The 26,568-nt window shown below is 58.6% G+C and overlaps 7 protein-coding genes across 7 annotated transcripts; 3 read left to right on the forward strand and 4 right to left on the reverse strand.

Moving 5' to 3' along the window:
* Nucleotides 1-710: 710 nt before the first annotated feature.
* Nucleotides 711-2,680, forward strand: MAM_04615 (RNA recognition motif containing protein; the record flags this gene model as incomplete). Its single annotated transcript, XM_040823413.1, has 5 exons — nt 711-741; nt 833-877; nt 1,016-1,093; nt 1,148-1,432; nt 1,494-2,680. 5 exons carry the CDS (start codon nt 711-713, stop codon nt 2,678-2,680), a joined length of 1,626 nt encoding a protein of 541 aa, XP_040678666.1.
* A 1,148-nt stretch (nt 2,681-3,828) lies between these two features.
* On the forward strand, nt 3,829-4,611 carry MAM_04616 (NUDIX domain protein; the record flags this gene model as incomplete). The annotated part of the gene is made up of 1 exon (XM_040823414.1): nt 3,829-4,611. One exon carries the CDS (start codon nt 3,829-3,831, stop codon nt 4,609-4,611), a length of 783 nt encoding a protein of 260 aa, XP_040678667.1.
* A 253-nt stretch (nt 4,612-4,864) lies between these two features.
* MAM_04617 (GPCR 89-related protein) lies at nt 4,865-6,529 on the reverse strand (the record flags this gene model as incomplete). The annotated part of the gene is made up of 1 exon (XM_040823415.1): nt 4,865-6,529. The coding sequence occupies one exon, from the start codon at nt 6,527-6,529 to the stop codon at nt 4,865-4,867; it is 1,665 nt and encodes a 554-aa protein (XP_040678668.1).
* Nucleotides 6,530-7,805: 1,276 nt separating this feature from the next.
* MAM_04618 (uncharacterized protein) lies at nt 7,806-8,878 on the reverse strand (the record flags this gene model as incomplete). The annotated part of the gene is made up of 2 exons (XM_040823416.1): nt 7,806-8,747; nt 8,807-8,878. The coding sequence occupies 2 exons, from the start codon at nt 8,876-8,878 to the stop codon at nt 7,806-7,808; spliced, it is 1,014 nt and encodes a 337-aa protein (XP_040678669.1).
* A 2,200-nt stretch (nt 8,879-11,078) lies between these two features.
* MAM_04619 (universal stress protein) lies at nt 11,079-12,237 on the reverse strand (the record flags this gene model as incomplete). Its single annotated transcript, XM_040823417.1, has 2 exons — nt 11,079-11,738; nt 11,830-12,237. 2 exons carry the CDS (start codon nt 12,235-12,237, stop codon nt 11,079-11,081), a joined length of 1,068 nt encoding a protein of 355 aa, XP_040678670.1.
* Nucleotides 12,238-20,667: 8,430 nt separating this feature from the next.
* MAM_04620 (Eukaryotic translation initiation factor 3 subunit L) lies at nt 20,668-22,250 on the reverse strand (the record flags this gene model as incomplete). Its single annotated transcript, XM_040823418.1, has 3 exons — nt 20,668-20,751; nt 20,822-21,859; nt 21,942-22,250. 3 exons carry the CDS (start codon nt 22,248-22,250, stop codon nt 20,668-20,670), a joined length of 1,431 nt encoding a protein of 476 aa, XP_040678671.1.
* A 704-nt stretch (nt 22,251-22,954) lies between these two features.
* MAM_04621 (Protein synthesis factor, GTP-binding protein) lies at nt 22,955-26,231 on the forward strand (the record flags this gene model as incomplete). The annotated part of the gene is made up of 2 exons (XM_040823419.1): nt 22,955-23,017; nt 23,067-26,231. The coding sequence occupies 2 exons, from the start codon at nt 22,955-22,957 to the stop codon at nt 26,229-26,231; spliced, it is 3,228 nt and encodes a 1,075-aa protein (XP_040678672.1).
* Between the last annotated feature and the right edge of the window lie 337 nt (nt 26,232-26,568).

A 26,568-nucleotide genomic window follows, 5' to 3' on the forward strand; every position in this document is an offset into this window, starting at 1 on the left:
CACAACATGCGTTCAACTGATCTGATTAACCACGAGCAAGCTCCCAGACATCAAATTACTAATTGACGGAGTGCGGCGTACGGAGTAACGTTCTCTCAAAATACAGCGCCATCACTCACTGTAGTCTGCAGCCGCTCACTCAGCCCTGGTGTCGGCAGAATGGGCCAATAGGAGCAGGACCAAGCACCCAAAGCCTTCGACGTGGTGCAAGCGTTCCCCCAAGCAGCCCCGGTCAAGCCGCACATCGGCACGCCCGGACTAGATCTAAAGAGGGCTAGCGCCTCCCACTCCCTGGCTGGCGAAAATTGAGGCAACCCTCACATTCCAGCAATTTTTCCACGCTCGAGCAAATTTCGACTCGAAACAACCCCAGGCCCGGCAACGCTCGTCGGGGTCTTGTCAACTATAGCGATCAATCCGATCCCGCGCCAATCCTCGGCTTGGATCCAAGAAGCAGACGAACTCACCTTAATCGGAAACCGCGACGTAATCCGTCGTCCCTGTAGCCCCTTTGACGAGGCAAGAGCTGCTCGGTTCGGCTCTTCGTCCATCGAAGAATTTCTGCGCGCATCGGTCCTTGACTCGGTTGCGCGTAGCCGCCCTCGCCGCAATCATGGGTATGCTCGACCCCGAAACGCAAGAGAGTGGACTCGGAGTATGGCTGACGGTTGAATTGTGCTGCAGCTCCCAAGAAGAAGGAACAGCAGAAAATGTCCCTGGGGGACTTTCTGACTGACAGTGGTGCGTTGCTAGTCGCGGGGCCATCCTGAACCCTGCCGCCAACCCTCCCAGAGAATGTTGTTTCGTGGCAGTTTGCTGATACACTTCTTAGGTTTCGGAGGAGGGTCTTGGGCCGATGAAGTTGAAGAAACCTACGGTGAGTTCGGACACGTACGCCTCGGCATGCTGGAGCCAACATCACTGACGTGCACGCCTCGCTCGCAGTAACCGGTACGATTACATCCCCGATATGCCGCGACGCGTAGCAGTGATGTTAATTACTACATGTGAATAGGCACTCAGCCTCTTCCCCCGAGCGACCGGCCTCGCTTTGGAGGTGGCAACAGTGGCACGTCGAATTGGCAGGAAAGGGGTCAGTACTCGGGATGTGTCAGATCGTCAACTCGGATCGCTAACCCCAACCCAGGATACTCCTCCATCCGGGAGAACCTTCCGCAGAGACTTCCCGATAAGCCCCCATTCACTGCACACCTTGGTAACCTTGCCTATGACGCTACCAGTGAGAGCGTCACCGAATTCTTTGATGGCTGCGAGGTTGTCAGCGTTCGCCTCATTGAGGACCGTGAGATGCAGCGTCCCAAGGGCTTCGGGTATGTCGAGTTTGCTGATATCGAGGGCCTCAAGAAGGCCTTGACCCTTGATGGAGAATCCTTCAATGGACGAATGATCAAGATTAAGATTGCCGATCCTCGTAAGTTGATGCCGTCACCTACGTCCGGTAATGTTTTTATGGGTAAGCTGACGACATGCAGCTCGCGGTGGTGACAGCCGCGGCGCCGAATCCTCTCGCGATCTCAGTGACTGGACTCGCAAGGGGCCTCTCCCCGACCTGCCTGGACGTGGCGGTCGTGCCGGTTCTGACTTTGGTGACCGTGAGCGTCGCCCTCCCCGTGAACCCGCCGCTGAACCTCGCGCCCCCCGCGAGATGACCTGGGAACGACGCGGACCTCTTGCCCCTTTGTCGCCTCAGGAGGGCGGCCCTGGGCCTCGTGATGGTAGTCGATCCCGACCTGCTCCCGAAGGCATGGGCGAGCGGGGCGGATCTCACCGTGGATCCCGTCAAGGCTCTGCCTCTTGGGGTGAGGGACGACAGGACGGTTCGCGGCCTCCTCGACGAGAGCACAATGAGCGTGCTCCTACCGCTGCGGAGAAGGATCTCCAGTGGCGCTCTAGCATGCGCCCTGATGCTGCCAAGTTACAAGAAGAGACCGAGACTACCACCCCTCCCGCACCTGCACTCGCTGCCCAAGCCGTGCGCCCTCGCCTGAACCTGCAGAAGCGAAGTGTCACCGAGAATACTGATACTTCTGCCACACCGTCAAACAGCGATTCCAAGGCCAGCCCATTCGGAGCTGCCCGACCCATCGACACAGCGGCCCGGGAGCAAGAAATTGAGGAGCGGCGCCAGATTGCCATCCGCGAGAGGCGAGAAGCCGAGGAAAAAGCAAAGGAGGAGCGACGACTTGCCAAGCAGGCTGCCGCGGAGAAGGAGGAAGCCGAAGCCGCCGCCGCCGCCGCCGCCGCTGCTGCACAGGCCAACGAAGCCAAGAAGACAGAGGCCAAGCCCGCCGAGAGCGAGGCTGGCGAGGAGCAGAACGGAGCGTCGGCAGAGCAGAAAGGGGCGCACCCGGCGCACCGAAGCCGGGAGTCCCGGGAACCCAAGGAGCCCTTCAAGTCAAGGGCTACAGAGTCTGGAAATTGGAGAATGGCCTCCAACGAGCAACGCACCGCCCGCGGGGCCCCCGGCGGTGGTCGGGGCCGTGGCGGCGCAGGCCGAGGACACCGTAACGAAGGTCGAGGAGGACCGCGTGCCAACGGAGCACGAGACCAGCAAGCTTCCGCTACCCAGGGGTCAGGCGAGGGCGAGGCCACCCCCGTGGACGAGGATGGATGGACAACTGTGCCGAAAAAGGGGCGTCAGGGACGCCCGCTGGCGTAATAGGGAAGAGACGAGAAGAAAAGAACAGAAGAGATTGTACATCCTAGTCACGCCCTTCTCTCCCGCGTTATTTTTCTTGCCTGTAATCCCTCGATTTTCTTTTATTTTCCTCCCTTTATCCCCCGTATCTCATTTTAACGACTATAGATGCCGTCGCAAGATAGCGCCCATGGATTCCAGACCTCTCATGAATTTTTTTTCCCTTCTTCTCCAACGCCTTGAAGCTCGTGTGTTTTGTCCTCGTCCTGGGGTGAGGAAGAGAGAGAGAGGGACAAGGACACTGATATTTACATCTGTCTGATGAGGGAAAATGCGAAACGCGAAAAAAAAAAATCAAAAAATTCACATGGTCCTTTTTGTTTCTGGGATACATGAGCCCACTGCCCTCTTTTCCCCCTTTTCTTCGCCCCTTCAACGCTGCCGCCCTGATTCAACGCCCCCGACGCAGAGGGCCTTGTTGGCGTGCGTCCATGGACGCCTGGAGAATTCTTCTTTCTTCTCTCTCTTCAGGTTCCCATCTTTGCACCGCGCCGACGAAGGGGTGCATGCTATGAAACACATGACTGACGAGCTTGACGACATACCGGCATGGCGATGTGCGATCCGTGGTCTGTTTCTGGCAGGCAGAAGGGGGCGAGCAGGGGGCGAAGCGAGCGTGCGTGCGAGCGTGCGAGAGTAGAAAGTAGAGAGGTGGATGGATGAACGGATGGGTGGGTGGTTGGGACTGGGACTGGGACTGGGACTGGGAATCTTGCGGTGCAGAGTGCCTTTGATTTGGTAATATATATCTCTTTGCTTGCCAGTCTGGCGGTTTCTGTGTGTTTTGGCTCGTTCGATGTGGGGCGGCAGCTGTGAGCAGGGATGTGTGCTTGGAACCTGCCCAGATAAGTACATGAGTGCTTGAGTTGGTAGGCGTTGCTTACCAAGTACCTAAGGACTTGAGGACTTGAGTAAGGGTCGTAACAGAGTACTGGTAGGCAAGTACCTAGGTAAGTACCCAAGTACCTACCTGCTTATCGAGCACTGGTTCGTACGGACCCCTCTCTTCACACATACACACACCCGCCTCAGGCCGCACAAGGCGTAAACACACACACACACACACGCAACACACAGACACACCTCGACGCAACCGCCAACACCCCCAAATGGCCGGGTCATACACCGTGTCGGCCGCCATCCCCCCGAGTCTGCAGTGCCCGCCGTCGCAGTTCCTCTCGGCGCGGCCGCACGTGCAGCGCCTCATGGCCGCGGCCATGGTGTTCCGGGCACCGGCGCCGGCGCAGATGCTCCTCCTGCGCCGGGCCCCGAGCGACACCTACCCCCTGCGGTGGGAGGTCCCGGGGGGCACGACGTCGGACCGCAAGGACGGGAGCGTGCTGGACGGCGTGCGGCGCGAGCTGTGGGAGGAGACGGGGCTGCGGGCCCGCGGGATGCTGTGCGTCGTGGGGATGGCGCCGCCGGGCCCGGGGGCCACGGGGGCCACGGGGTCCCCGGGGGGGGCCCGCGAGGCCGCGAGGGAGGAGGCAGGCGACGACGCGAGGACGGTGACGTTCTGGGAGCCGGACGGGGGCCGGGGCGAGGGCAGGCTGAGGTGGGGCAAGGTGACGGTTGTGGTGGACGTGCACGAGGACTTGGACGGCGGGGGCGTGGTGAGGCTGGACGAGAGGGAGCATGACCGCTGGGCGTGGGCGACGCGGGCCGAGGTCGAGGCTGGCCGGTGGGCGGACGGCGAGGAGATTGGGTTCGTGAGCGAGGGCGGCCGGAGGAGTATCCTGGAAGGGTTCAGGGTGTACGAGGAGAGGGAGGGGGAGGAGACGGGGGAGACGGGGGAGACGGAGGGGAAAGAGGAGGAGGAGGAGGAGGAGGAGGAGACAGACGCCCCGAGGCTAATGGCCAAGTTTGGGGGCAAGGCGAACAAGGGGCCTTGATGGCGAGACGGCTGAATGGTGGTGAGGCTCGGCTCGGCCCGGCCCCGAGGCGGCCGTGGAAGAGAGCATGGGATGGAGCACGACGCACAGAGAGAGAGTGCTGAACGAGCAGCGAGGCGTGAAGCCCGGTTCCGATACACCTATAGAGGACCCCTGGCCTAGATAACTACAAAATATTGATACTCGCCGACCCCAACGCCAGGAGAGACAGGTCCCGTCTACAGACGTGCTCGCGTGTCCAAGTCCGGGCCGGCTACGACCGCTTCGCTCCCATCTCTTCCGCTCCGTAGTCGTCCCACTCATCGTCGCCGAAGCCCCGGGACAACCTCCGTCCCATCCAGACCCCGAGCAGGGTCAAGACGCTCCCCAGCAGGAACCACATCTCAAACCAGTGGTCCACAAAGGACGGACTCAGGGCGCCTTGAAGTATGCCGGTGAGGGCCGCTCCCGCCGTGGCTGGTAATTGGCTTCTCAGCAACAGCGACGCCGAGATGACATATGTGGCCGTGACTTGTCCAACTACCAGAGCCAGGTTCGCCTGCGCCTGTCGCAGCAGGCCAGGCGTCCACTTGGCAAAGAGGTGGAACGTCTGGACGACGCTGTTTGCGCTGGCCAGCAGGATGACGCCGCTCAGGGCGAAGCTGATGGTCCTCGCCCACGCGAGCTGGTCCAGCTTCGGGTCCCAGTGCCGCGCCATGAGCCCGAGGAACCTGTTGATGGGGTCGCTGTTGGAGAAGGTGGCCGACGGAGAATGGATCCGTCGAAAGGTGGTGAGGGCGGTGGCGAGGATTCGGTACACGCAGTAGCCCGCGAAGACGTGCGAGGGCACCAGCATGATCCGGCCGCAGACCGTTGAGGCTCGGACCGTGGCGGCGCGGTGGTTTTGCATCATGGCCAGGTTCGACGCGAGGTTCGCCTCCATGGTTTCCAGACCGGAGATGTCGACCCTCAGTGCGCGCATTTCGGCCTCGTCGCTTGAGATGCCGCGGAACGTTCCGACCACCTTGGCGACGAGGCGCGTCGGGCCTTGCGAGGCGGCGGCGGCGGCCGGATTCTGGGCTCTTCTTTCCAGCTGCCGAAGTTGGTGGCGCTTCGAGGCGAGCATCTCTCTGGTGGCCTCTAGGCCGGTGCGTTTGCGGTGCACGTCGGCCTCTGTGACGGGTCGCCTCCTCCGGGTCGCCGCGTCCACGAAGGTGTGCCAGGGCGTGGAGACGGACGCGAACCCGGCCAACAGAGCCATGAGGCAGATTCCGACGACGCCGACCCTCTCGAGACAGTCCTTTGTCAACGCCTCAGAGTACGGGCGGCTGATGCCGCGCTCGTACAGCTCCTTGGTGGCCGATTCCGGCACGGTATTGCCCACAGACCAGAAGGTGAGTAGCCACGCGCCGAAGAGAAGGAACCGCAAGGCCCAGGCCATCTTGGGGATGGACCCCTTGGCCGTGCGCTGGAAGGACCATCCCGCGCTGGTGATGAGGACTCGGCATTGCAACCACGGGACCAGGACGATGAGCAGGAAAAGCAGAGCCGGGACGGTAAGGCGCAAGGCCAGATTCCTCGCCGCAGGGTCAACAACCTCGAGTATTTCGGCGAGTATGATGAGGCCCAGCGTGAATGCCAGGGCGACGGTGGCGCCGAAAGTCCAGGCTGCAAATTTCCGTCTCGAGCTCTTTGCGCCGTGTTCGGCGTGGGCTTGTCGCAAGGCGGAAGGGGCATGCGCCGGGAGATGGTGGTTTTCGCCGTCGCGCAATTCATCGTGTGCACGGCTCAGTTTGGGGAATATGTGGCGCACGACGAGAATGTGGACGACGACGAAGGCTGCTGCCAAGCAAAGCAAGGCGAGCAGCGCCCTGGAGTCGGTGGTATTCGGGTCGCGGGCAGTGCAGCCGTCTTGGCCGCAATGCGTGAACGGCCACATTCTCTTGCCTGTGTCCCGTATGCCGCGTGAGGAGGGGAAGACGGAGACGGACCAGAGAGGACGACGCCGGGCAGACAGGTGTTGGATGTAGTAGTCTCGCGTAGGACGTAGGATTTAGATGGCGACGATGTGTCGGTTCGTCTCTTGGCCAGCCGGGGGGGGGGGGTGGCGTCGCAGGTGATGGGGCGATGACGAAAAAAATGGAGAGGACCGCCAGATGGCATTCAAGGTTGGTGGCGGTACAGGGACATCTGGGACAAGGAAAGCGGCATGTGTACAAGCAAGCAAGCGAGGCGCTGTACGGGAGACACGACGTGAGGTTGGGTCAAGCGAGGCAAGGTGAGGCGAGGTGGGATGAGGTGAGGCGAGGTAGGGCAGGTGAGGCGGGGCGGGGATGCATTCGGAGGGTCCATGAGCTAGGTTCCTAGCACACAAGTTGTGCGCTGCGCCAGATGAATGGAAGGAGCGGAGCGCAAAGCTCTTGCCTTGCTGCCAAAGTTGACGCGGTCAACAGCTCGACAGGTGTGAACAGCCGCAAGCGGGTTCACCGTTCATTGGCTGAATTGTGACATCTGGCACGACCCGTCACACCACGTTGGTTGCAGGCGAATGTCTTGGCACGGAACCCTGCGAGACGCATGCCGTCCCGTCTCGCCGTTATGACGCCCTTGTTTCCACGGCAGGGAGCAGGCCGACCCGTAAATCAGCAAGTATGCGTGTCGCGTCCGTCCCGGCGGGAGAGGGAGTGGCCGGAGACCACGCAGCCACTTGTTTTGTCGGGGATTCGTGCTGGCCAAAACTCGTCACCTGCATCTGGAGTACTATCCGATATTACATCGTGTACCCTGCATTCATGACTCGTCGGACCCCTGTTGATGGGTGCCAATCTACCTGATGGGGTATTATACGACGGGGGCTGTGATAGCAGGGCTCGGGATCACGACTCGATTCAACCGTTGCAACGTGCGTCGGCGTGGCAGGTCGTCGGCCTCCACGAGGTCTACGGAATGCACAGACGGCAAGGGACGTACGAATGCGCTGAGCATTGTGTAAAAAAAATTAATGATGAAAAAAATCCCACAATGAGCCGGGCTCTTTTGTTCCGGGTTCCCGAGTGTCCGGGCGCCGGAAACGGCCCGCGGCGCGGCTACCTCGGTGCGGCAAGGCCGGCCGCTCTCCTCCATCGCTGTCCGACGTCCGCACACGAATGTCCAAGCTCCCACCATCAGCATCGCCATCTCACGCCGTCGCGTGCCTCCCTTCCATGGCGCCGCGCTCACCACGCCGTCTCGGCAAACCACCGCGACCGGTACAGCATCTGGCTCCACAGAGTGCCCGCCAGGCGGCCGTTCTCCAGGACGCCCACGGTCTCGCCGTACGTCTGGTTCCAGACGGCCTGGACGTAGAGCGTGTCCCGGTTCGCCAGCATGCTCAGGCTCTTGATGTCGGACCGCGGCAGCGGGACCCCGTCCAGGCCGACGCGCGCGCCCGCGGGCCGAAACCCAGCCAGGTACCTCTCCGCGACGGGCTGCCCGTGCTCCACGGTCCCGGCGCGGACGTCGTAAACGTGGACGTCCAAGTCGGTCGTGACGAGGAGCTTGTCCTCCCCCGGGACGGGGACCATGGCGTGCGCCCCGTCCCACCAGGGCGTCCGGGGCCCCCACTCGGCCGTGAGGTGCGCCGCCCGGGCAACAAGGCTCGTCCGGGGCGCCGACGCGAGCCGCCCGCCCGCCCAGGCGTACGCGTTCAGAATGCTCCTGGAGCCGCCGGTCAGGGGGGACACGTCGTTGCCGGCGGCCCAGAGCACGGCGCGCCTCGGGTCCCAGAGCACGGCGTGGACGGCCGCGATGCCGCCCGCGCCCAGGCGCTGGACCGGGGCGGCCAGGGCATCCAGACGGCCCGGGGCGCGGTCGAAGACGAGGACGTTGGCGGAGCCGGCGGCGGCGGCGGTCGTCGCGACGGCCAGCCTCCCGCCGGGCAGCGCCTCGGCCGAGTGCGTGTTGGCCATGTCGTCCCTGTCGGTGCAGACGCCGAAAGAGAGCAGCTTGTCCGACGGCCGGCCGGGGTGGTGGTTGATGACGACGACGGCGAAGCCGAAGACGGCGACGACGCTGCGCCCGCCGTCGGCCCACTTGGCCTCGGGCACGGGGCAGCCGCCGGCCCCGCAGGCCCCGCGCAGGTCCACGTCCACGATGCCGCCGGCCGCGCCGCCGCCGCGCTGTCGTGGATGACGATCCGGGCCTCCGTCGACGGGGACCCGTACAGCCCCGTGATGACTTGCGGCCCTCCTGCCCGCGCGGCAGTCAGGCCTAGCAGCGCCGACAAGACGGCCGCCGCGAACCGCGCCATGTTTTGCGTCAAAGCGCTGGGGTCTGTTGCGTCCTTGGGAAAGTGCACGAGGCTCGAGGGACTTGCTGTTGCACGTCTCAGCGCCGGCCGCTACCCTCGCGCCTCAAACAGGTGCCGAGCCAGGCCTTCTTAAGTATGCCACCGCACGGAAAGGACTTGCGCGGCCGCGGCACGTAAGCGTGGGCGGGAAACACAACCTCCAGCCGTCGCCCGGAGGGGCCACGAGCAGGGAAATCAGACAACAGGGAGGTTTGCAAGCTGCATGTAGCCACTGGCAAGGCAGCGTCCTCGTGGGCCCAGCCTCTGCATGTGCTTACCGCCGTCTGCGGGCGTGCGGCTGGATGGCCGGGCGTGACTTTGCATCTACTCAACTTCTCAAGTAATCAGCCAGGTCCACCGTCCGGGGCCGGGCGTGACTTTGCATCTACTCAACTTCCCAAGTAGTCAGCCAGGTCCACCGCCCGGGGCCGAGCAGTAGGGAAAAGTCTGACAAAGTCGTACCAGTCGCTCCGTGGGAAAGCACACGAGATGCCCGCGAGAATAGCGAAAGGCAAAGGACACCCGACGCGCGGGCACACCGGCCAGATTGAGCGACGTGCAGGTCAGTCTCCCAGCGCCCAGGGCATCATGATGGATCATGCTGAAATAGAACCGACACATCTCTTTGGCTGCCGCCGCGCCGTGCCGAGTACCGAGTGCCGAGTCCCAAGTCCTGACTCCTCACCTCAGGTCCCGGGGACTGGCTGACACTGTCGTCGTCAGCGTTTGGGAGGGGTGTCGACGTCGAAAGCTGAATCGCCCCCATCCGAAACGGGAGCGTTACATGCGCGGTGCGTTGTTGCTGTGGCCGAAATGGTCAGGACCCGGGCATCCACGATTCTCGGTGACGAGTCACGACGCGCATGCATCTGCAGGAGCTGGCAGCCATCTCCGTGATTTGCGTCGCCCCCGCCAAAACGGGGGATGCGGCGTCCGGCAAGATCAATGAATTCGAACATGGACCGGCGCTACTGAACGAATGAAGGAGAAAGTCCACCTTGCCGCCGCTACGCACGGCTGGCATGCCATCTCGCCGTGTCGCTTTTGGTGTTTGAAACCGTGTCGGCCCACGAGACTGCCTGACCATCATCGTGCCGCCCCTGCTAGCTTTGATTACCGGACATGACAAACAAACAAACAGTGTATGCATATAAATGGTATATATACATATACCCAACGCCAAGCCGCCTAGCCAGTTGACTCGCTTTGTTGCAGCATCTGCTCTGCAGCAATATAACATGCACCGCTATGCCATCCTATTCCCTCCAACACCAAGTCCACTTCCAAAAATGAGAGAGCTTCTCAAACCGTCGCTTCTACCCGGTGGAGTGTTTCTCCTCATATGCCGCACCCTGAACCTCTGGCCTGGGCAACGCAGCCATCTCAGTCCCATCCACAGGCGACACGTCTTCTGCTTGCTGCTCGACCTCTGTTGTAGAGAATTCCATTCCCGTCGTACCACTCCCGGCCCCCTCACAGCGGGCCTGTGTTGCAAATTCCGTAGCAATGATGTTTTCGTCCAAAAGAGCTTGTGCCCGTTGTCCGACGTCTGCGGCCTGTGCGTCTTCTCGAAGGTGCCGGCCTAGCCACGCCAAAAACATTCGGTTTCGCCGTAACCTGGCTTCAACAGGGTCCTCTTCGCCCTTACAAGGAGGCGGCTCATCTGTTCGCACAAGACTGGGCGCCGAGTGAGCCCGCGACAGCTGTGCAAAGTCGTCCATACTGGCGTTGGAATTGACGATTCTTCCAAGCTGCGCGGCGGAAAACTGGAGTCCAAGTTTGGTTCATCAATCATGGCAATGTTGATTTCCAGGTCGGGTGAGAAAGTCGCCGGCATGTCAAAGTCGCCACTCACAGCCACGGCCAAGGCCACGGCCACGTCTCGCTCACTCGAGTGTCCAGAGACAGAGGAAAATTGGGTAGCCGACTGCCCGCCTGTCTGCCCCAACGATCGTGAGCTGTGTGATGCTGGCGCACCTTGGTTCGATGCTGCGGGGACGTTTGCGGCAACGTCGTGGCATGATTGTCGGTGTGCAAGTTTTACAGATTGCCAATCTAGTGGACAATGACGTGTGCGCGGCGAGTCATCACAGGCTCCGTCAAAACCGACGCCCGTGCAGCCAATTTCGCCAGACTCAAACTCGTCACCAAGATGCGCTTTCTATGACGCCTCCTTGGGTTCCTGGCCTTCATCCGATTCCTCTTCTTCTTCATTGTCTACGCCCTTTCTAAGGGCTGCAGCTTCTCCGACTTCCATCTTGTGCAGCTGTTCCAACTTCTGTTGCTGGTTGAGAACGTGCATGCCGTCAACAACATCGAACTCCTCCTCCTCTTCCTCATCTTCTTCCGTGTCACCGCCGGCGCTGCCTGGCGACCTTTGAAGTGGCGGTCGCTCAGAGGTGCCATTTACGGCGGGGTGGGGGCTGGAGGGTCGAGATCTCGGCAGTAGACTGTCTCGCAGCGGCTTAATTGTAGGGTCAAAGGCGGCAGGCAGCCCCAAAGCCTTGGCGACCTGGTGCGCCTCCTCGTCAGGGGAAGCTTGCGGCTCGAGTTCGTAGGTGCTGCTTGTCTCGCTGTCGGCTTCGTGGAGGCCGTTGCTGGCGGCGAGCATTCCCGCGTATGTCTGACGGGTTGCATCATTGGCACGCTTGACCTTCTTTTTAATCCGCTTCTCCGTCGGTCGAACGACGACAACTGGGACGGGTGAGTACTGCAGGCAGTACTTGGAGAAGGAATTGCGAGAATTGACCAGGCCTTGAATACCACCTAATGAGCGGCCTTTGGTGCCAACAATGAGCATCGCTGGCTGGTACATCTGGATCTGCAAGGGGACGGCGGTGTCAGTGTCTCACGTCAGGCACACGGAAAAATGGAGCGTCCCTCAGCACGAGCGAGGGAGGGACGGCACACACCAGCTTCTGGAAGGTCGCATGCAACTTGCCGACGGCATACTCGAGCACAAAACTAATGGCGCGGTTGGCACCATTCTTGGCCAAAATGTTCTGCATGACGTTCGCGGCGTCCTCTTGATACTGTTTGTCATTGTAGCGGATTTCCTTTTCGATGACTCGGACACAAACAATTTCATCGCCGTCGTCGACCAACTCGTCCAGCAGCCACTGAATGGCATAATCAGAGTACGAGTGCTCATCGACGCCAACCATGAAGCTGCGCGATCTGCGACGGGCCTGGTAGCCCTTGTGTCGAACGTTGAGGGTCAACGAGAGGGTGTTGTTCTTGGTAGCCTCGCCACTGGGGACATTGTCGAAACCGACGTGGTGCTGAAACCTATCGTTTGTCGTCTCGGTTAGCGTCGCCATAGTGCCAAATCGGAAGCGGTTGAAGGAGAGAAAAAAGATTAGAGCCGCGACAGGACGGGAGGATGTGAAGGAGGAGTCGTAACGACAGAATGAGGCTCAGACTCGGGTAGTGAGCATGTGGGTGGACAAGAACAGACGACATTCAAAAGTATGACTCCACCACCCACACACCGTCGTGGCGGCCACGGTCGCCTCGAGCTAGCCTCGACCTTTGGTCCGAGACGGCGCCAGTTGCCGCCACCCGTGACTGTCCGATGGGTAGCTAGCTACCAACCACCGTAGGCTGCCAGACCCTCTTGTGCCCGTCCGTCGTCTGATCCAGGTCCAGGGGCTGCCTTGCCCAGAGAGGGAGAGGGCCCGGTCCAGCCCAGCCTGGTTGGAGGGGCCGATGCGGATGTAGCCTGACGCACCAGTTGAGTCAAGACAAGACAGGCTGAAATGTTTGCTCCGTCGAAATGAGGAGAAGTCGTCATTCGTCAGACTCAGCCGTGACAGGGCAATGGCCAGAGCTGTGGGGCGAGGGGGGGCTGGTTCAAAAAGAGGCCTGGGCCGGGTGGATCTGTGTGGTGCCCTCAAACGACGCTCGCGGCCAGTCCGGGCGCAGCCGAGAGTCTGCATCGTGCGGTGCGCTGACCCAAGAAGCCGGTCGCTTTGATTTGCGGATGCCGCCAAGGCATTTGAAAATATAAGCCAAGTACACTGAACGAACTGCCAACCTGACCGCCCCCGAGCACATGGGCGACCCATGCTGGGCAACGGCGTTGCGGCTGCCACAGACTCAACACCATTGTCGCCAGCTCATGCAGTGTACGGAACAAGGTCCAGCCAGCCAGGTGGTCGGCATGATGCCGACTTCTGCCAGCGAGATCTCCATGACGAGATCTAAAGTATTGGTTTGGCTTGCGGGATCCGCCGCTATGCTTCAATGCCAACCCAGCGCCTTGGGAGCGGTTCCACTCCACCGTTCGTCGACACGTGGGCCATGATTGACGTCGAGAGAGCTTCGCATGAAAGCCCCGGATTCGAGTCTTCGTTGGGTGGTACTGGCGGCAAAGACGGCACTGCGGCCAGCGCATCCCCCATCATGTTGAGGTCGGATGGAGATGCCGAGTTTGTGTGCACAGCATGGGAGCTGAGCGACGAGCACGGCGCGGGGCAGGGGTGAATCTTGGGTATAAAAACCGACGGCCTCGTTTGGCGCGACAGGAAACTGGCGAGAACGATGGTTTGGGTCGCATTGCAACCGCACACTGGACAGACACAGTCTCGGGCTCTGGTCTCAGGTGCGTCTTTGTGCATGTGGGCAGCGGTGGTTGAATGAAATGGCAGATGGAAGTCATGAGTTTTGGACAATGAGAAACATGAAGAGACTTACCGTTGGGGCGGCGGAGACGCATTTCGAATGCGCAAGCCATGAACAGTTTGCTTGGAAGCGCTAGGTGCGACGGACGGGTTCCTCGAGCGTCGAAATGAGACGGATGAAATGGACGATTTCCGCCCAAAGGAGCTCTCTGAAAGCGCATCGGTGGGCGTCCGGTCTGAAGGCGAATGATCGGGCTTGGGCAACTCCTCCGGAAACGATATCGATGCTTTCCTCGCTTCAGCCGGCGAAGCGTCTTGGGCCGACTCTTGCTTCAGTTCAGGCTCGGACGGCGGGAGGTAGGGGCAGGCCGCAGTATCAAGCGTGGTATTGATTTTCGTATCGACGGGTCTGGGCGTATCCATCTCGGTATCCATCTTGGCAACGGTCCTGGTAACCAGCTTGCCATCGACTTGGACAGGCTTTGGCGGCACACAAGACATGGGCGACACATCCGAGTCGGGACGATGGGCTGGACGTGGCGGATGCATCATGAACGAGAGCCGCTTGAATCGCGACGGCGCTCCTCTTCCTCCGCCTTCGCCCTCCATAAGGGGACTGGTCTCGGTACGATGGCTGCCAAAGACTGATGATTTGGGACGGCCGGCAAAGGTGAGCATTGGTGGCGAGACGAAGAAGTCGAGACGTAAAGATGTCGAGGCAGATGGGCGATGGGGAAGGGCAGGGGGAGGATGAATAAAAGACGGGATCCAAGAAAGACGGTCCAACGGAACAGACCACCTCGCACTTGTCGGTCGAATCTGGAATATCAATGTCAATGTAATGTCAATGTCAAAGATCAAACTCGACGCTCCGTCCTGGCTCGATGAAGATTATTATATTTCCCCTGTCCAGGACGAAACGGTCCCTCGAGGGCTCACGGGCGCTGGGCTTGAATGTTGTGGTCCGTAAAAATCCAAGACAACAATCTGCAGCGAGACCAAGTCTGGGCAGCCGTAGGCAGCCTTCGGCACAGAAGTGCCGAGAAGTCTGGGCTCGAGAGACACACGCGGGAAGGTGCAGGCGGGCAGTTGTCGTGTCGCAAAAGTACAAAGTACTTCCCGGAGAGTAGTTTCGGCGCTATGCCAGGACGAGGGACCATGTATCAGCAACAGAGACACCAGGATGATGCGATGGTGAGATTTTCAATCTGTAGTCGGAAGGGATGCGCCGGGATAATTTGACAGGTGGCCACTGGTTTGTTGTTTGTTTGTCCGCAGACAAGAGAGAGAAAGAGAGAGAGAGAGAGAGAGAGAAAGAGAGAGAGAAAGAGAGAAGTGAGCCCCGGATCTGCAATGCAAGCACAAGCACGGGGAACAAAGTTGATCATGAGCAGAGCGACGAGGAACTTGTGGCAAAAGAAGATTTCGGACGAGAAGGGGAGAAAAAGGCAAGCTGGTCTGGCTCTATGATTGAGAAATGCTGCCCTGCCTGTCCAAGGTCCAACAGCTGCAAGTTTTGGTGCCAGGGCTCCTTGAGCTTGGGCCGCGCAACGACCAGACGAATGACGAGCACCAGCGTCCGAGTCGCAAGTCAATGAGCGCCGATCCAACAGTTGGTCCGCACCAAGCATGTGCCTGTCTGTCTGTCTGCTTCTTGTCCCCGTGATCCGTTTTGACCAGTGATGGTGATGGCCCTGATTGGGAAATAATGATTGCTGGATGTCGTTGCCGTGACCTCTCCGCTCGGGCCAGGCCAGGCCAGGAGGCCAGGCCAATCCAATCCAATTGATAGCAAACGCCCACCCCCTTTAAAAATGATGAAGATGAAAAGAAAATAAAAAACAAAAATAAAAGTCGAGCTCGGGGTGAGTGTAGACGCGAAGCTAGTTCTGTTCTTTTTCAAGGGGGGGGGGATGGTGCAGCCAGCGCACGTGGGAAAAAGGACGACGTTTGGCAGCCCGAATCCTTGGTCCTAGATCCCAATGATCTGGCACCCTGCTTTTTTTGTCCTTGCAGACGCCGTCTCCTTTTTCTCTTCGCTTCCTCGAGGGGCGGCGTGTCTTGGCGCAACTGTGTGTTCCCGGTCGAGAAGCTCCCGGCCGGCTGAGTGCGGCAGGGCAGACAGACGTCAAACCGTGCTTGGGCAACAAGACAGGGATGCGGTAAATAAGCAAGCACGACTTTGCTCCCGGGCCCTGGCTTCTGTCCTGGAGAGGAGATTGCAGCTAGGGACAGACGGAAAAATAAATTGAAAGAAAAAAAGATCAAGTCTCCGACGAAAAGGAGGCTGTGAGGTGAGATGCCGGGAGAGTTTGTGGGAGGTGTGACAAAATATCCTGACTGGTTGATTCGAGGGCTCCGATGTCTCGCCTGGCTGCAACTCTCGGTCGAGTCGATGGCGGTCCTCGACCACACGGAGTCATCACCCGATGCTACCGCGGCGAGGGAAAAAAAAGAGGCTCTGGCGCTTTCGAAGTTAATATCTCGCAGACGAGGCAATTCTGGGGTCTGGACGCGGCGCAAAGCTGGGAACTTTGAAGGGTGGCAGTTTCAAAAGGGAAAAAAAAAAAAAAGGCAAACAAAAGGACATCAAGGTCCCACGAACCCCGGGCCCAGAGTTGATCGGTCACGAAGAAGCTTGGACCAGACAAGAGGCTGCGAGTTTCACAGCTCCGCACACAGACCGATCAGATCTCAACAAGATGGCGGATGGCGGAGGGCAGTGCATGGCAATTCGGCCGGGCGTGGTGTGATGGTACTCGGTATGACGGAACTCCGTACAACGGCCCGTTTTGCGCGTGCGAAATGCGACGCGACTGTGTGACGTGATGTCGTTGTGGTTTTTCTTTCTTTCTTTCTTTCTTTCTTTCTTTCTTTCTCTCTCTTCCTGGCTGTTCTGGTTTGCCGGAGAGCGGCAGATGGTAGGACTGTCAAGCCTTGAGCGTGGGAAACGACGATGATGCTCGCATGTTTCTGTGGCTGATCCAAAAGACTGGCTGGCCGGCCGCCGGATTCGACGCCAAATGGGACAGTTGCGGAGGGTTTCTCTTTTTTTTTTTTTTAATTTTTTCTAGTACACAGGACTCCGTATAGCACGTATGTCGAGTTGCGTTGCGGGTGCGTGATGTCTTTCTCGTGTTGGCACAATGTCGTTCCAGTTTCGTCTTGGCCGACGGCAAACGGGCGTTGGGCAGTCACTCCCGTACGTACGGAGTAAGTTACTGGGTACACGAAATGCTTAAATACAACAGCACCCGGCAGGTCGTGGCACCATGAAGAAGCATAAATTGCCAAATACCACGGCCATGTGCGGCTGCAGGGTGGGAGTGGGATTGACCCAAAATGCCTGCCGCATGTGTGCTGATGATGTGTGTGCTCGCTGCTGGCCGCATCTGCTCCGTACCATCTACGTAATGGGCCGTGGCTGGGCTGACATCCGTCCGCTCGTGGCTTCAGCACCCAAGTACCTAAGTACTTAAGGAGTCAGTACTTGCCGCCTGCCGTGGCGTCCATTCGATCACTCAGCTGCGTGCTCGGAACCCGCCAAGACCGATCAGGCGTCGCATCTCCCAGCCAAGCACGGATGGAGGTGGTGGGCCCTTGGCGCTGCGAAGAAATCGAAACGACATGATCAAATCTGGAACCTCTTGCGTCCTCACAAGTCACAGCGCACACACGCCACAACCACGACTTTGGTTTACGCAGCTGCTTTTGCACCAGACGCCGCCTGACGCCGTGGTTGGCCGCGGCCGCCGCCAACATCAGCCCTTCCGCCACACCCAAAAAGAAACAAGGTTTGGCGCTGATGGCAACATTGTGCAGCAGTCGGCTTTGTCCCCCCTTGTCCGCCTTGTCCTTGTCCTTGTCCATGTGTCTTGGGAACCGAGGCAAGCCCGCATGTCAGAGTCAAGACTTCAAGACGGTACTCCGTAGGTGTATCCGACTCGATGGCACCGGCGGCGGCCGCTTCACGCGCTGACGCCGCACTATAACGTACCAGACGGAATGGGAGCGACTGAGAGATCCTACAAGAGACAAACTTCATCGCCCGCAACGTCTCTGTCGCATCAACGAGCAGCGGTCCCAGGTCCCAGGTGTGTACATGCCCAGTCCGTACTTAAGGTATTGATGCGAATGCGTTGCCGATGCAACCTGGGCGGCATCAAAAATGGCCTTATGCCAAGGCGGTGCCTCTCCACAATCTCGTGGGGGCGCGGGAACCCAGCAAGAGACCTGTCAGTCAACGCCAGGGCGGCGTCGTTGTAGTATTGCTGCGCGCGAGTACAATGTGTGCACGTACCCGGTGGGTAGGTAGGTACCCAGCTGTGTGCGTTGGCGCACACTCTCTTAGGTACCCGGGCACCTAGATCCATCACTCAGGTACCTGATGTTCTGGTTCCGTGCCTGCCTGGGCGCCCGTCCGTCCGTCCGTCCGTCCGTCCATCATCTCTCCACAAATCAGCTTGTTTCCCTGCAGGGAACAGAGGCGGCAGGGCAACTGGAAGCTCGTCACTTGTTACTCTTGAATTACCGAGTACCATTCCTTTTCATCACGGAGTACTCCGTACCACCACGGTTATTGCTCACATACATGATACCATCCAGCGAAACCCCCCGCATGCGTCGGCTCGCTGAACAATGCCGCTGCAACGGGCTGCAACGCCGTCGTCATCCGGCATCGTACAGCCTCGCGAATTATCATCAGTCGCACACGCGGCTACCACCACGGAGGGCTGTGTTGTCAGGTCCTCCGTCAACAACAACGTCAACGTCAACGTCAACGTCAACCAACCTGTTCGTCGTCCTCTCCCCGGCTTTTGCTCGTCTTGCTCGTCTTGCTCCCGCCAAGGCCCTGGCAGCTATTCCCGGCACCACCACCACCACCACCACCACCACCACCACCCAGAGTCGAGACCGACGGACGGAGGAGGGTGGGGGCTACACGGCGCTCACAAGTACAGAAGAAGCTCGTTCAATGAATGGTTTAATGAGTCGGTCAATTCATTACTCGAAACACCACGTCCTTTTCCCCGCACCCGTCCGCGGCCCCGTGTTTCGAGGTGGTCCTGACGAGCTAGCGCGCGCCAAAAAACGGCGCCGCGTCCCGTCAAGTTGCCAGCTGCGAACAAGTTTATCACTTAAGCTTGAACAGCCTGTGCCCGCCGGAACCGGTCTGGTGTGGATGCAGCAGCCGTCTTCCCGCCGAGCCTGTCAAGGCGGCGTCCTCTTGCTCCTCTTCCTCCGCCTCTAGGGTGAGCGTGTCCGTGCTCTGCAGTAGTTTCTCCCCCCCTTTTCCCCGGGCTTATCTATGCTGAGAAAGGCGCTGCCGTGACTGCAGAGGCATGGAAACTGAAAAGATCCAGACCGCCATCGCACAACACGTGCACAGCCAGCCAACGCGGTCCTGGCTGGCACTGACGTTGAACGCAGGCCCCGCAGACTGGGAGCTGGGCCCGGCGCGTTCCGGCCTGCCACAACTTACAAGGGAAAGGGAGCAAAAAAGAAAAAAGGCAAGGCCATAGCATACTCTGCTCTAGACTATGCTTCTCTCCACGTTGGGTATTTAACAGGCAGGGCCCGCGAGCGCCCTTTACGGGTACGTGATACGGACATGCATGCGCACGGTAGTCCATAGTCCACGGTACCTCCGTGCTCCGTACGGAGTACTCCGTACCCAGATCACAGATCGCCAGTCAGCGCCTCCATGTACTCCGTACTCCGTACTCAGCTACATATTACATAATACACAATACATGTCGACTGACCACCCCACCCCCTTCTCCTTTCCTACCCCCAGTCGGCACATTTGAATCAAGACGCTGCCAAAGTAGGAAGTGACACATTTCAGCAAACCTGACCTGCGCTGCACAGCAGAACCGCCCCCGTGTGCCTTTGGTTGGAAACATGCATCATGCATCATGCATCCGGTGAGTGCTGCCATGCCAGGTCGCCGCCGGGCGAGACTTGTTGCGGCTTAAGCAGCCCCCATGGATGAACGGTTGTGACCAAGTTTCCGAGACGTCGTATGTGCTTGGTCCCGCGGGACGAGACCGCCGCCGAGAGCGCCATCACGTTCTGGAATATGACAATTTGACTAGAAATCAAACAGAAAAGGGGGACAAAGGTATTCTTTGACAAGAAAAAAACAGGGGGCGCGTAGAAACGAACCATCGTCCAGATGGAGATGGAGATGGAGATGGGGTTGAAGTTGGGGATACCGAGGGCCAGGACGCGCACGACAGCTACCCGGCGTGCCCCGGATGTAGATTGACGCCCGTCTCTTTCCTGCAAATACTCCGTACTCCGTACGCAAATGCCGCCTGCGCGCGAGCACGCAGTATCCATCTGATCAACGACGCGCGACCTCGTGAGGGGGAGCCCGTGGATGCAGAGATGCAAGTTATCCCTGCCGCCAAGGAGATCGCCATCTGCGGCTGGAACGTGTCTCGTGGCATTCCGTGCGGAAATGCTGCCGAGCTCGACTCGCGTCGTGGCCGTCAGCAGCATCGTCATCGTGATCGGAGCGGGCGCTTGCGCTCCGAGGGCTGGGCGTCCGTCATGTGTAATGTCCTGCGCAGGCGTGTCCGACGTGGATGCTATTCCAGACGTTTTGGCTGCCACGTCACAGCATCGTCTCGGTGCTGCTCTGCACGCAGGCCAGCCACGTGATGCCCGAGTTGAATTTCAAACCCGTTTACTCCTTCTTTATTTCTTTTTCAATGCGTCGAGGTGCTGGACTCTCTCATCTTGTAGCTAACATGAACATTACATCGTTGTCCATCGACGCGGGTTACGTCTCCCCAACACCACCCTCTCTTTTTCACGCTGCGGCTGCACAGCCAGGTCAGTCCTCTCTTCCCTCCTCGGCAATCCTTCATGATTTGTGGCGTGTCCCTCAACTCCGTGACGCCAATGCCATGCGACCGACTACTTGGGTCTGCATACATGCCCGGCCGTTGCCTGCTCTAGCGCGTCTCGCCGCAGCCTTCGCATGTGCGCTTGGGTCTGCACTGAACGTCGAGTAAAGCATAGGCGGCTCTTTATACATGTGATTTTTTTTTCCCTTTTGCTTCTTGCCTGGCCAGGTCCCCTTTTGTAATCTTGCCCCTTGTATCATGTATGAAAAGCCTAGTTGTAGGTACGGGACAGGTTGCGGAGGTACCAGTCTACTAGCTTGCGTCCGACCTTGGCCTCGGAAATGTGAATCAGGTCCTACGGAAAGATGTTAGTCTGGACAGTTTTCCAGCGAGAAAAGCATTAATCAACACGAGGGTGTACTCACTCCCTGCAAAGCGTAGTCAAGGTCACTGACGTTGACCAGCTCGCCATCGAGAAGACCTTGGTCGTTCCACCGCAGCTGCTTGGTGCGCTGCTTGGTCACCAGGAGCCAGGATCTCAGCTCTTCCGGCTTCACCTCAAGGAACCCAGCGAGCTTGTTCAGATCCATAGTGGTGTACAGTCTCAGATACGACTTGATGGTAGGGCTCCACATGTTCGTCTTCACCTCGTCCATGAACACTGCCAGATGGTGCTCGACAGGATCAATGTTGGACTCTGGGTTGTCAAAGTCGGGAGGTACGGGGGAGATGAACTTGGGGCAGGCGGCTCGGAAGAGCTCCTCAAAGATGGGCAGCGACTCGGGGCCGCCGTGCTGCAGCTTGAGCAGCTGGTCGCCGTACTTCTCTCGAAGGGCGCTGTGGATGGTGTCATCCAGCCGCGTAGGCTGAAAGGCCACGCAAATGGCGATGAGGGCGTACATCTGCTCATTCTTCTTGGTGATGGAGTCGTACTGCGCGTTTTTCTGGAAGTTCTTGGTCCTCGAGACGTAGATGAGGATGTGGCTGAACATGCGGATGGCATCAGCGTAGCGATGCATCATCATGTAGGAGAAACCAACGTAGTAGTACGTGGTGAAGTGGGCGGCCATGACCCGAGCGAACATGGCCTTCTTGTTGAGCTCAATGTCGTCGAGCGTTTTGAGGGCGAGGGCAAAGTCTCCAAGCAAGCAGTGGACTCGTAGCAGACCGATGATGGAGAAGTATCCCAGCATCTTGTACAGGTTCTTGGAGCCGTAATCGCCAGCGACAGCCGCCGGGTCCTCGTTTCGCTTCATGGCAGCGAGCTGCTCAGTGATTTGAGAGCGCTGGATCAGGGAGTACAGCACGTTGAGAACGCTATATGAGCCCCAGGTGTTGGGGTTCTCTCGGAGAATCTGGATCTCCTCCTCGTTGGAGGCTTGGCGAGCAATTCGAGATCTGTATGAGGAGAAAGAGTTGAACTGGTATATGAACTCATCAATGACATCCCAAGCCCAGTAGTACTATGGAGGGAAGTCGTTAGCCCAGATTCTCCTTTCCGGGACACAATAGCTGCTATTATGCCTATCTCGTGGGAAGACTAACTGAAGGGGGCTCAAGGTCGACAGGGCCCTCGGAGTTCAAGATGAAGTGGAACAGGCTACAGTAAGAGTCGTAGCTCTGGAATTTGACGTCCAAGGGAGCTGAGAAGTCGAGAGGCTGAGCTGCCTGAACAAGTCGCGCCTGGATGTCGTCGGCCTGTTGCGCCATGGTCAGGGAAGTGGTTTGGCTGAGCTCGTCACCGTCCTCGTACTGGACGTGCTCCTTGTACTCGGCCACCAAGACTTCCTCCTCGACATCGCTATCATCGTCGATCGCGCGGGCCGGAGCCACGCCGTTCTGGTACGTCGTCATTCTTGTCCGGTCACTCGTCGTCGTCTTGTCGACAGTCGAACGGGGTGTTGCAGGAGTAGGCAGCGCACCGAAATTTTGCGCTTGGTTGAGGGGCCTAGCGCTTCCTGAATTTTCGTGTTGTTAGGGCTTGTGGTGTCGACATGCGTCTAAGTAGAGGAATGCGAGGGCTATATGCATATTCCTTGCACATAACGAGAACATAATGATGGGGCCGACCAGGTCTGAAGCGGGGCATTAAAGAGATATCGCAATGGCGGGGGGAAGGCTGAAGTCATCAAATGAACCCATGCCCATGGAGGAAGGTAGATGATGATGGGCAGGCTGTCACAGCTCTGCACTCAATTGCGCAGAATCTTGGCCGTGTCTGCGGCAGATAGCAAAGACTCAAATGACTCATAAGACATCATATGCCGTCATTCTTTTGACATTATCCAAGAACCGGTGACGGATGATGGGTGGTCGGTAGTGGAGCAACTTGCATCCAAAGAGTCACACCAATGACCCAATCAAACCGCTGAAAATCACTACGCAGATCTCTGCTGACCAACTTTCGAACGCTTCAAAACGCTCGTGAGACCCAAGCTACCGTCTCTGATCGTGATTGAGTCTTGAGGCCGCAATCCCAAGCCTTTTGGGAGTGGCTGGACTGGAAACCAATCATTCTCGGAGGCAGCCGCGGCGGAGACAGTCAAATTCATCTCATCATGCCCGTTGTCACACCAGAAAAGTTGGCAAGCCTGCAAAGGAAGTCCAAAGACATTAGAAATGTAGGGGAAATTCAAAACATCCCGCGAGTCTTCACTAACAGGGAGGTAGATTTGTATCTTGGCCCATGTTGATCATGGCAAAACCTCGCTCACAGATGCGCTGCTCGCCACAAACGGCATCATCTCGCCCAAACTTGCCGGCAAGATTCGATACCTCGATTCACGGCCAGACGAACAGCTCCGAGGCATTACCATGGAGTCGTCGGCCATCTCATTATACTTTTCCATGCTGAGACGATCTTCATCCGAAGTCGCTCCCGAGGCCAAGGAGTATCTTATCAATCTGATCGATTCTCCTGGGCACATTGACTTCAGCAGCGAAGTGTCTACCGCCTCGCGACTTTGCGACGGTGCCGTGGTATTAGTGGACGCGGTCGAGGGCGTTTGCAGTCAAACGGTCACAGTCCTGCGGCAGACCTGGACCGAAAAGCTGAAGCCGCTGTTGGTCATCAACAAGATGGACAGGTTGGTGACAGAGCTAAAGATGACCCCTGTCGAGGCCTACGTGCATCTGAGCAAGCTGCTGGAGCAAGTCAATGCTGTTCTGGGAAGCTTCTTTCAGGGCGAGCGTATGGAGGAAGATCTCAATTGGAGAGATAGGATGGAGGAAAGAGTGAGTGCGGCAGCTGCAGTCAAAGCAGCAGCAGGTGATGATTTCTCTTCAGACTCCGGCGAACTGCAGTTTGAGGAGCGCGACGACCAAGATATATACTTTGCTCCGGAAAAGAACAATGTCATCTTCAGCAGTGCCACTGACGGATGGGCATTTACTTGTCGGCAATTTGCCAGCTTATACGAAAAGAAACTCGGCATCAAACGCGGGCTGATGGAAAAACTTTTATGGGGCAACTTCTACCTCGATCCAAAGACGAAGAAAATCCTGGGCCCGAAACACTTGAAGGGTCGAAACCTCAAGCCCATGTTTGTGCAGCTAGTGTTGGAGCCCGTATGGACAGTCTACCAGGCAACATGCGGCGGCGACAATGGCAAGGGCGACCCAGCTCTGCTGGAAAAGGTCACCAAATCGTTGAACTTGACTATTTCGCCACACGTCGTTCGAGCACGTGATCCGAGACTACTATTGACAGCCGTGTTTGCTTCGTGGCTACCGCTGTCCACAGCATTACTCGTCTCTGTTGTCGAGACCTTACCGTCGCCACCTGCTGCCCAGGCAGAGCGAGTCTTGGATCTCATTGAGCAGTCGCCTGGCTCAGAATTTGTCGAAAAGTCTATAAAGGAAGCCATGCTGTCGCTTAAACACGAAAAGTCGGACCCCGTAGTTGTCTATGTCAGCAAAATGGTTTCGATCCCGGAAAGCGAGCTGCCAGAGAACAAGCGAAAGCCCGGACAGATGAGCGGCGAGGAGGCTAGAGAGTTGGCACGCAGAAAGCGAGCCGAGGCTGCCAGAGTAGCGCAAGAAGCAAACGGAGATGTCCTGAGGGATCTGGCGGGGGCTTTGGACAAGGCCGATATCAGTGACGCTGGGGTGGAAGAACAAAAGGCAGACCCCGAACATTTAATTGGATTTGCACGAATTTACTCTGGGACTCTATCAGTCGGCGACAGGTTGTACGTCATTCCCCCAAAATGGTCACCAGCAGATCCAAAAGCAGAGCCGCAGCCACAAGAGGTGACAGTCACGGCGCTGTACTTGCTCATGGGAAGGAACTTGGAGGCATTGGACTCGGTACCTGCGGGCGTCGTCTTCGGCATCGGTGGTCTGGAGGGCAAGATTCTCAAGTCGGGGACTCTGTGCAGCAAGCTTGACGGAGCAGTCAACTTGGCGGGAGTCGGCGCGACCGGAAAGCCCATTGTGAGGGTGGCACTGGAGCCGGTGAACCCAGCCGACCTGGACAAGATGATACACGGCCTGGAGCTTCTGGTGCAAAGCGACCCGTGTGCCGAGTACGAGCAGTTTGGAAACGGCGAGCACGTGTTGCTGACCGCTGGCGAGCTGCACCTGGAACGTTGTCTTGGCGATCTCAAGGAGAGATTTGCGCGATGCGATATTCAGGCTGGAGAAGCCATTGTTCCTTACAGGGAGACGATTGTGCGAGCGGAAGAGATGAGACCGCCGGTGAACAAAGACCTCGGCCGAGGCGCCGTGGTGGCCACCACGACTTCGAAACAAGTGACGATATCACTGCGAGTACGACCGCTCCCCTCAGATGTCAGTGATTTCTTGCTCAGAAACGCGAATGCCATCAAGCGCCTGTACACGGAAAGCAAACCCGGCGACAGCGGCGAGGATCAGGAGGCGCATACCACGACAGACGGCCAGGAGGACAAGATTGTCGCCGACACGGCCGTCACGGCCGCCAACTCGCTATCCGTCGAAGAGCTCAAGAAGCAGCTCCGAAAGCAGCTCGAGACAGGCAAGGGCCGCGAGGTCTGGAAGAACCGAGTCGAGACTATCGCGGCATTTGGTCCCAGAAGAACAGGCCCCAACCTGCTCATCGACGCCACCAACAAGGGCATCCTCACAAGAGCGTTTGGAGGCAACGAAGCCAAGCAGCAGCAGCCGCGGCCAAGTGCTCCTCGCGCCGGCGAGGCCCGCCTCCACGCCAGCGACCTATCCGACAAGATCACGTACGCCTTCCAGCTGGCCACGGCCCAGGGCCCCCTCTGCAACGAGCCGATGCAGGGGGTAGCCGTCTTTATCGAAGACGTATTGCTCGACATCGCAGAGGACGACATCCCAGCCCGCGACAAGCTCAGCCGGCTCACGAGCGAAATCATCAAGACGCTCCGGGCTTCCGTGCAGGCAGGCTTCCTCGACTGGTCGCCGCGGCTCATGCTCGCCATGTACAGCGTGGAAATCCAGGCGTCGACCGAGGTGCTCGGCCGCGTGTACGACGTGCTCACGCGGCGGCGCGGGAGGGTGGTGGCCGAGACGATGAAGGAGGGCACGCCCTTCTTCACGGTGCAGGCGGTCCTCCCCGTCGCCGAGAGCTTCGGGTTCGCCGACGAGATGCGCAAGCGGACCAGCGGCGCCGCCCAGCCACAGCTCGTCTTTGCGGGCTTCGAGGTCCTCGACCAGGACCCCTTCTGGGTGCCCTTTACCGAAGACGACCTCGAGGACCTGGGCGAGCTGGCTGACAGGGAGAACGTCGCCAAGAGGCACATGGACCGCGTGAGGCGCAAGAAGGGCCTCTTGGTGGAGGGCAGGAATGTGGCCACGGACGCGGAGAAGCAGAGGACAATGAAGCGGTAGCAAGAACGAAGGCCGTTGGACGAATTGATGCGTCTTTTTTTTCTCTATAATGCCAAGTAAAAGAAAAAAATTTAATAAAAAATAATAGAATTCAAGACGACTGGTCTGGGTCGGGTCGAGCGTGCGACTCTTTCTCTCCCACTTTTCTCTCACCCACCCACATACACGAAAGGCCAGAGGACTCCTACGACGCCATGTCCCGTCAATGGAAGAGACGTTCCCGTCTGATGTTTGAACGAGGGCCACTTGACACCTTTACCGTGGCTAATGCCAAAGACCTAGCCGTCAGCCCTTTACGTCCGTTTCGCCACGGCTGGAGGGACACGCATACCATCAC

This window comes from Metarhizium album, assembly GCF_000804445.1.
Source record: "Metarhizium album ARSEF 1941 chromosome Unknown scaffold_10, whole genome shotgun sequence".
Taxonomy (NCBI): domain Eukaryota; kingdom Fungi; phylum Ascomycota; class Sordariomycetes; order Hypocreales; family Clavicipitaceae; genus Metarhizium; species Metarhizium album.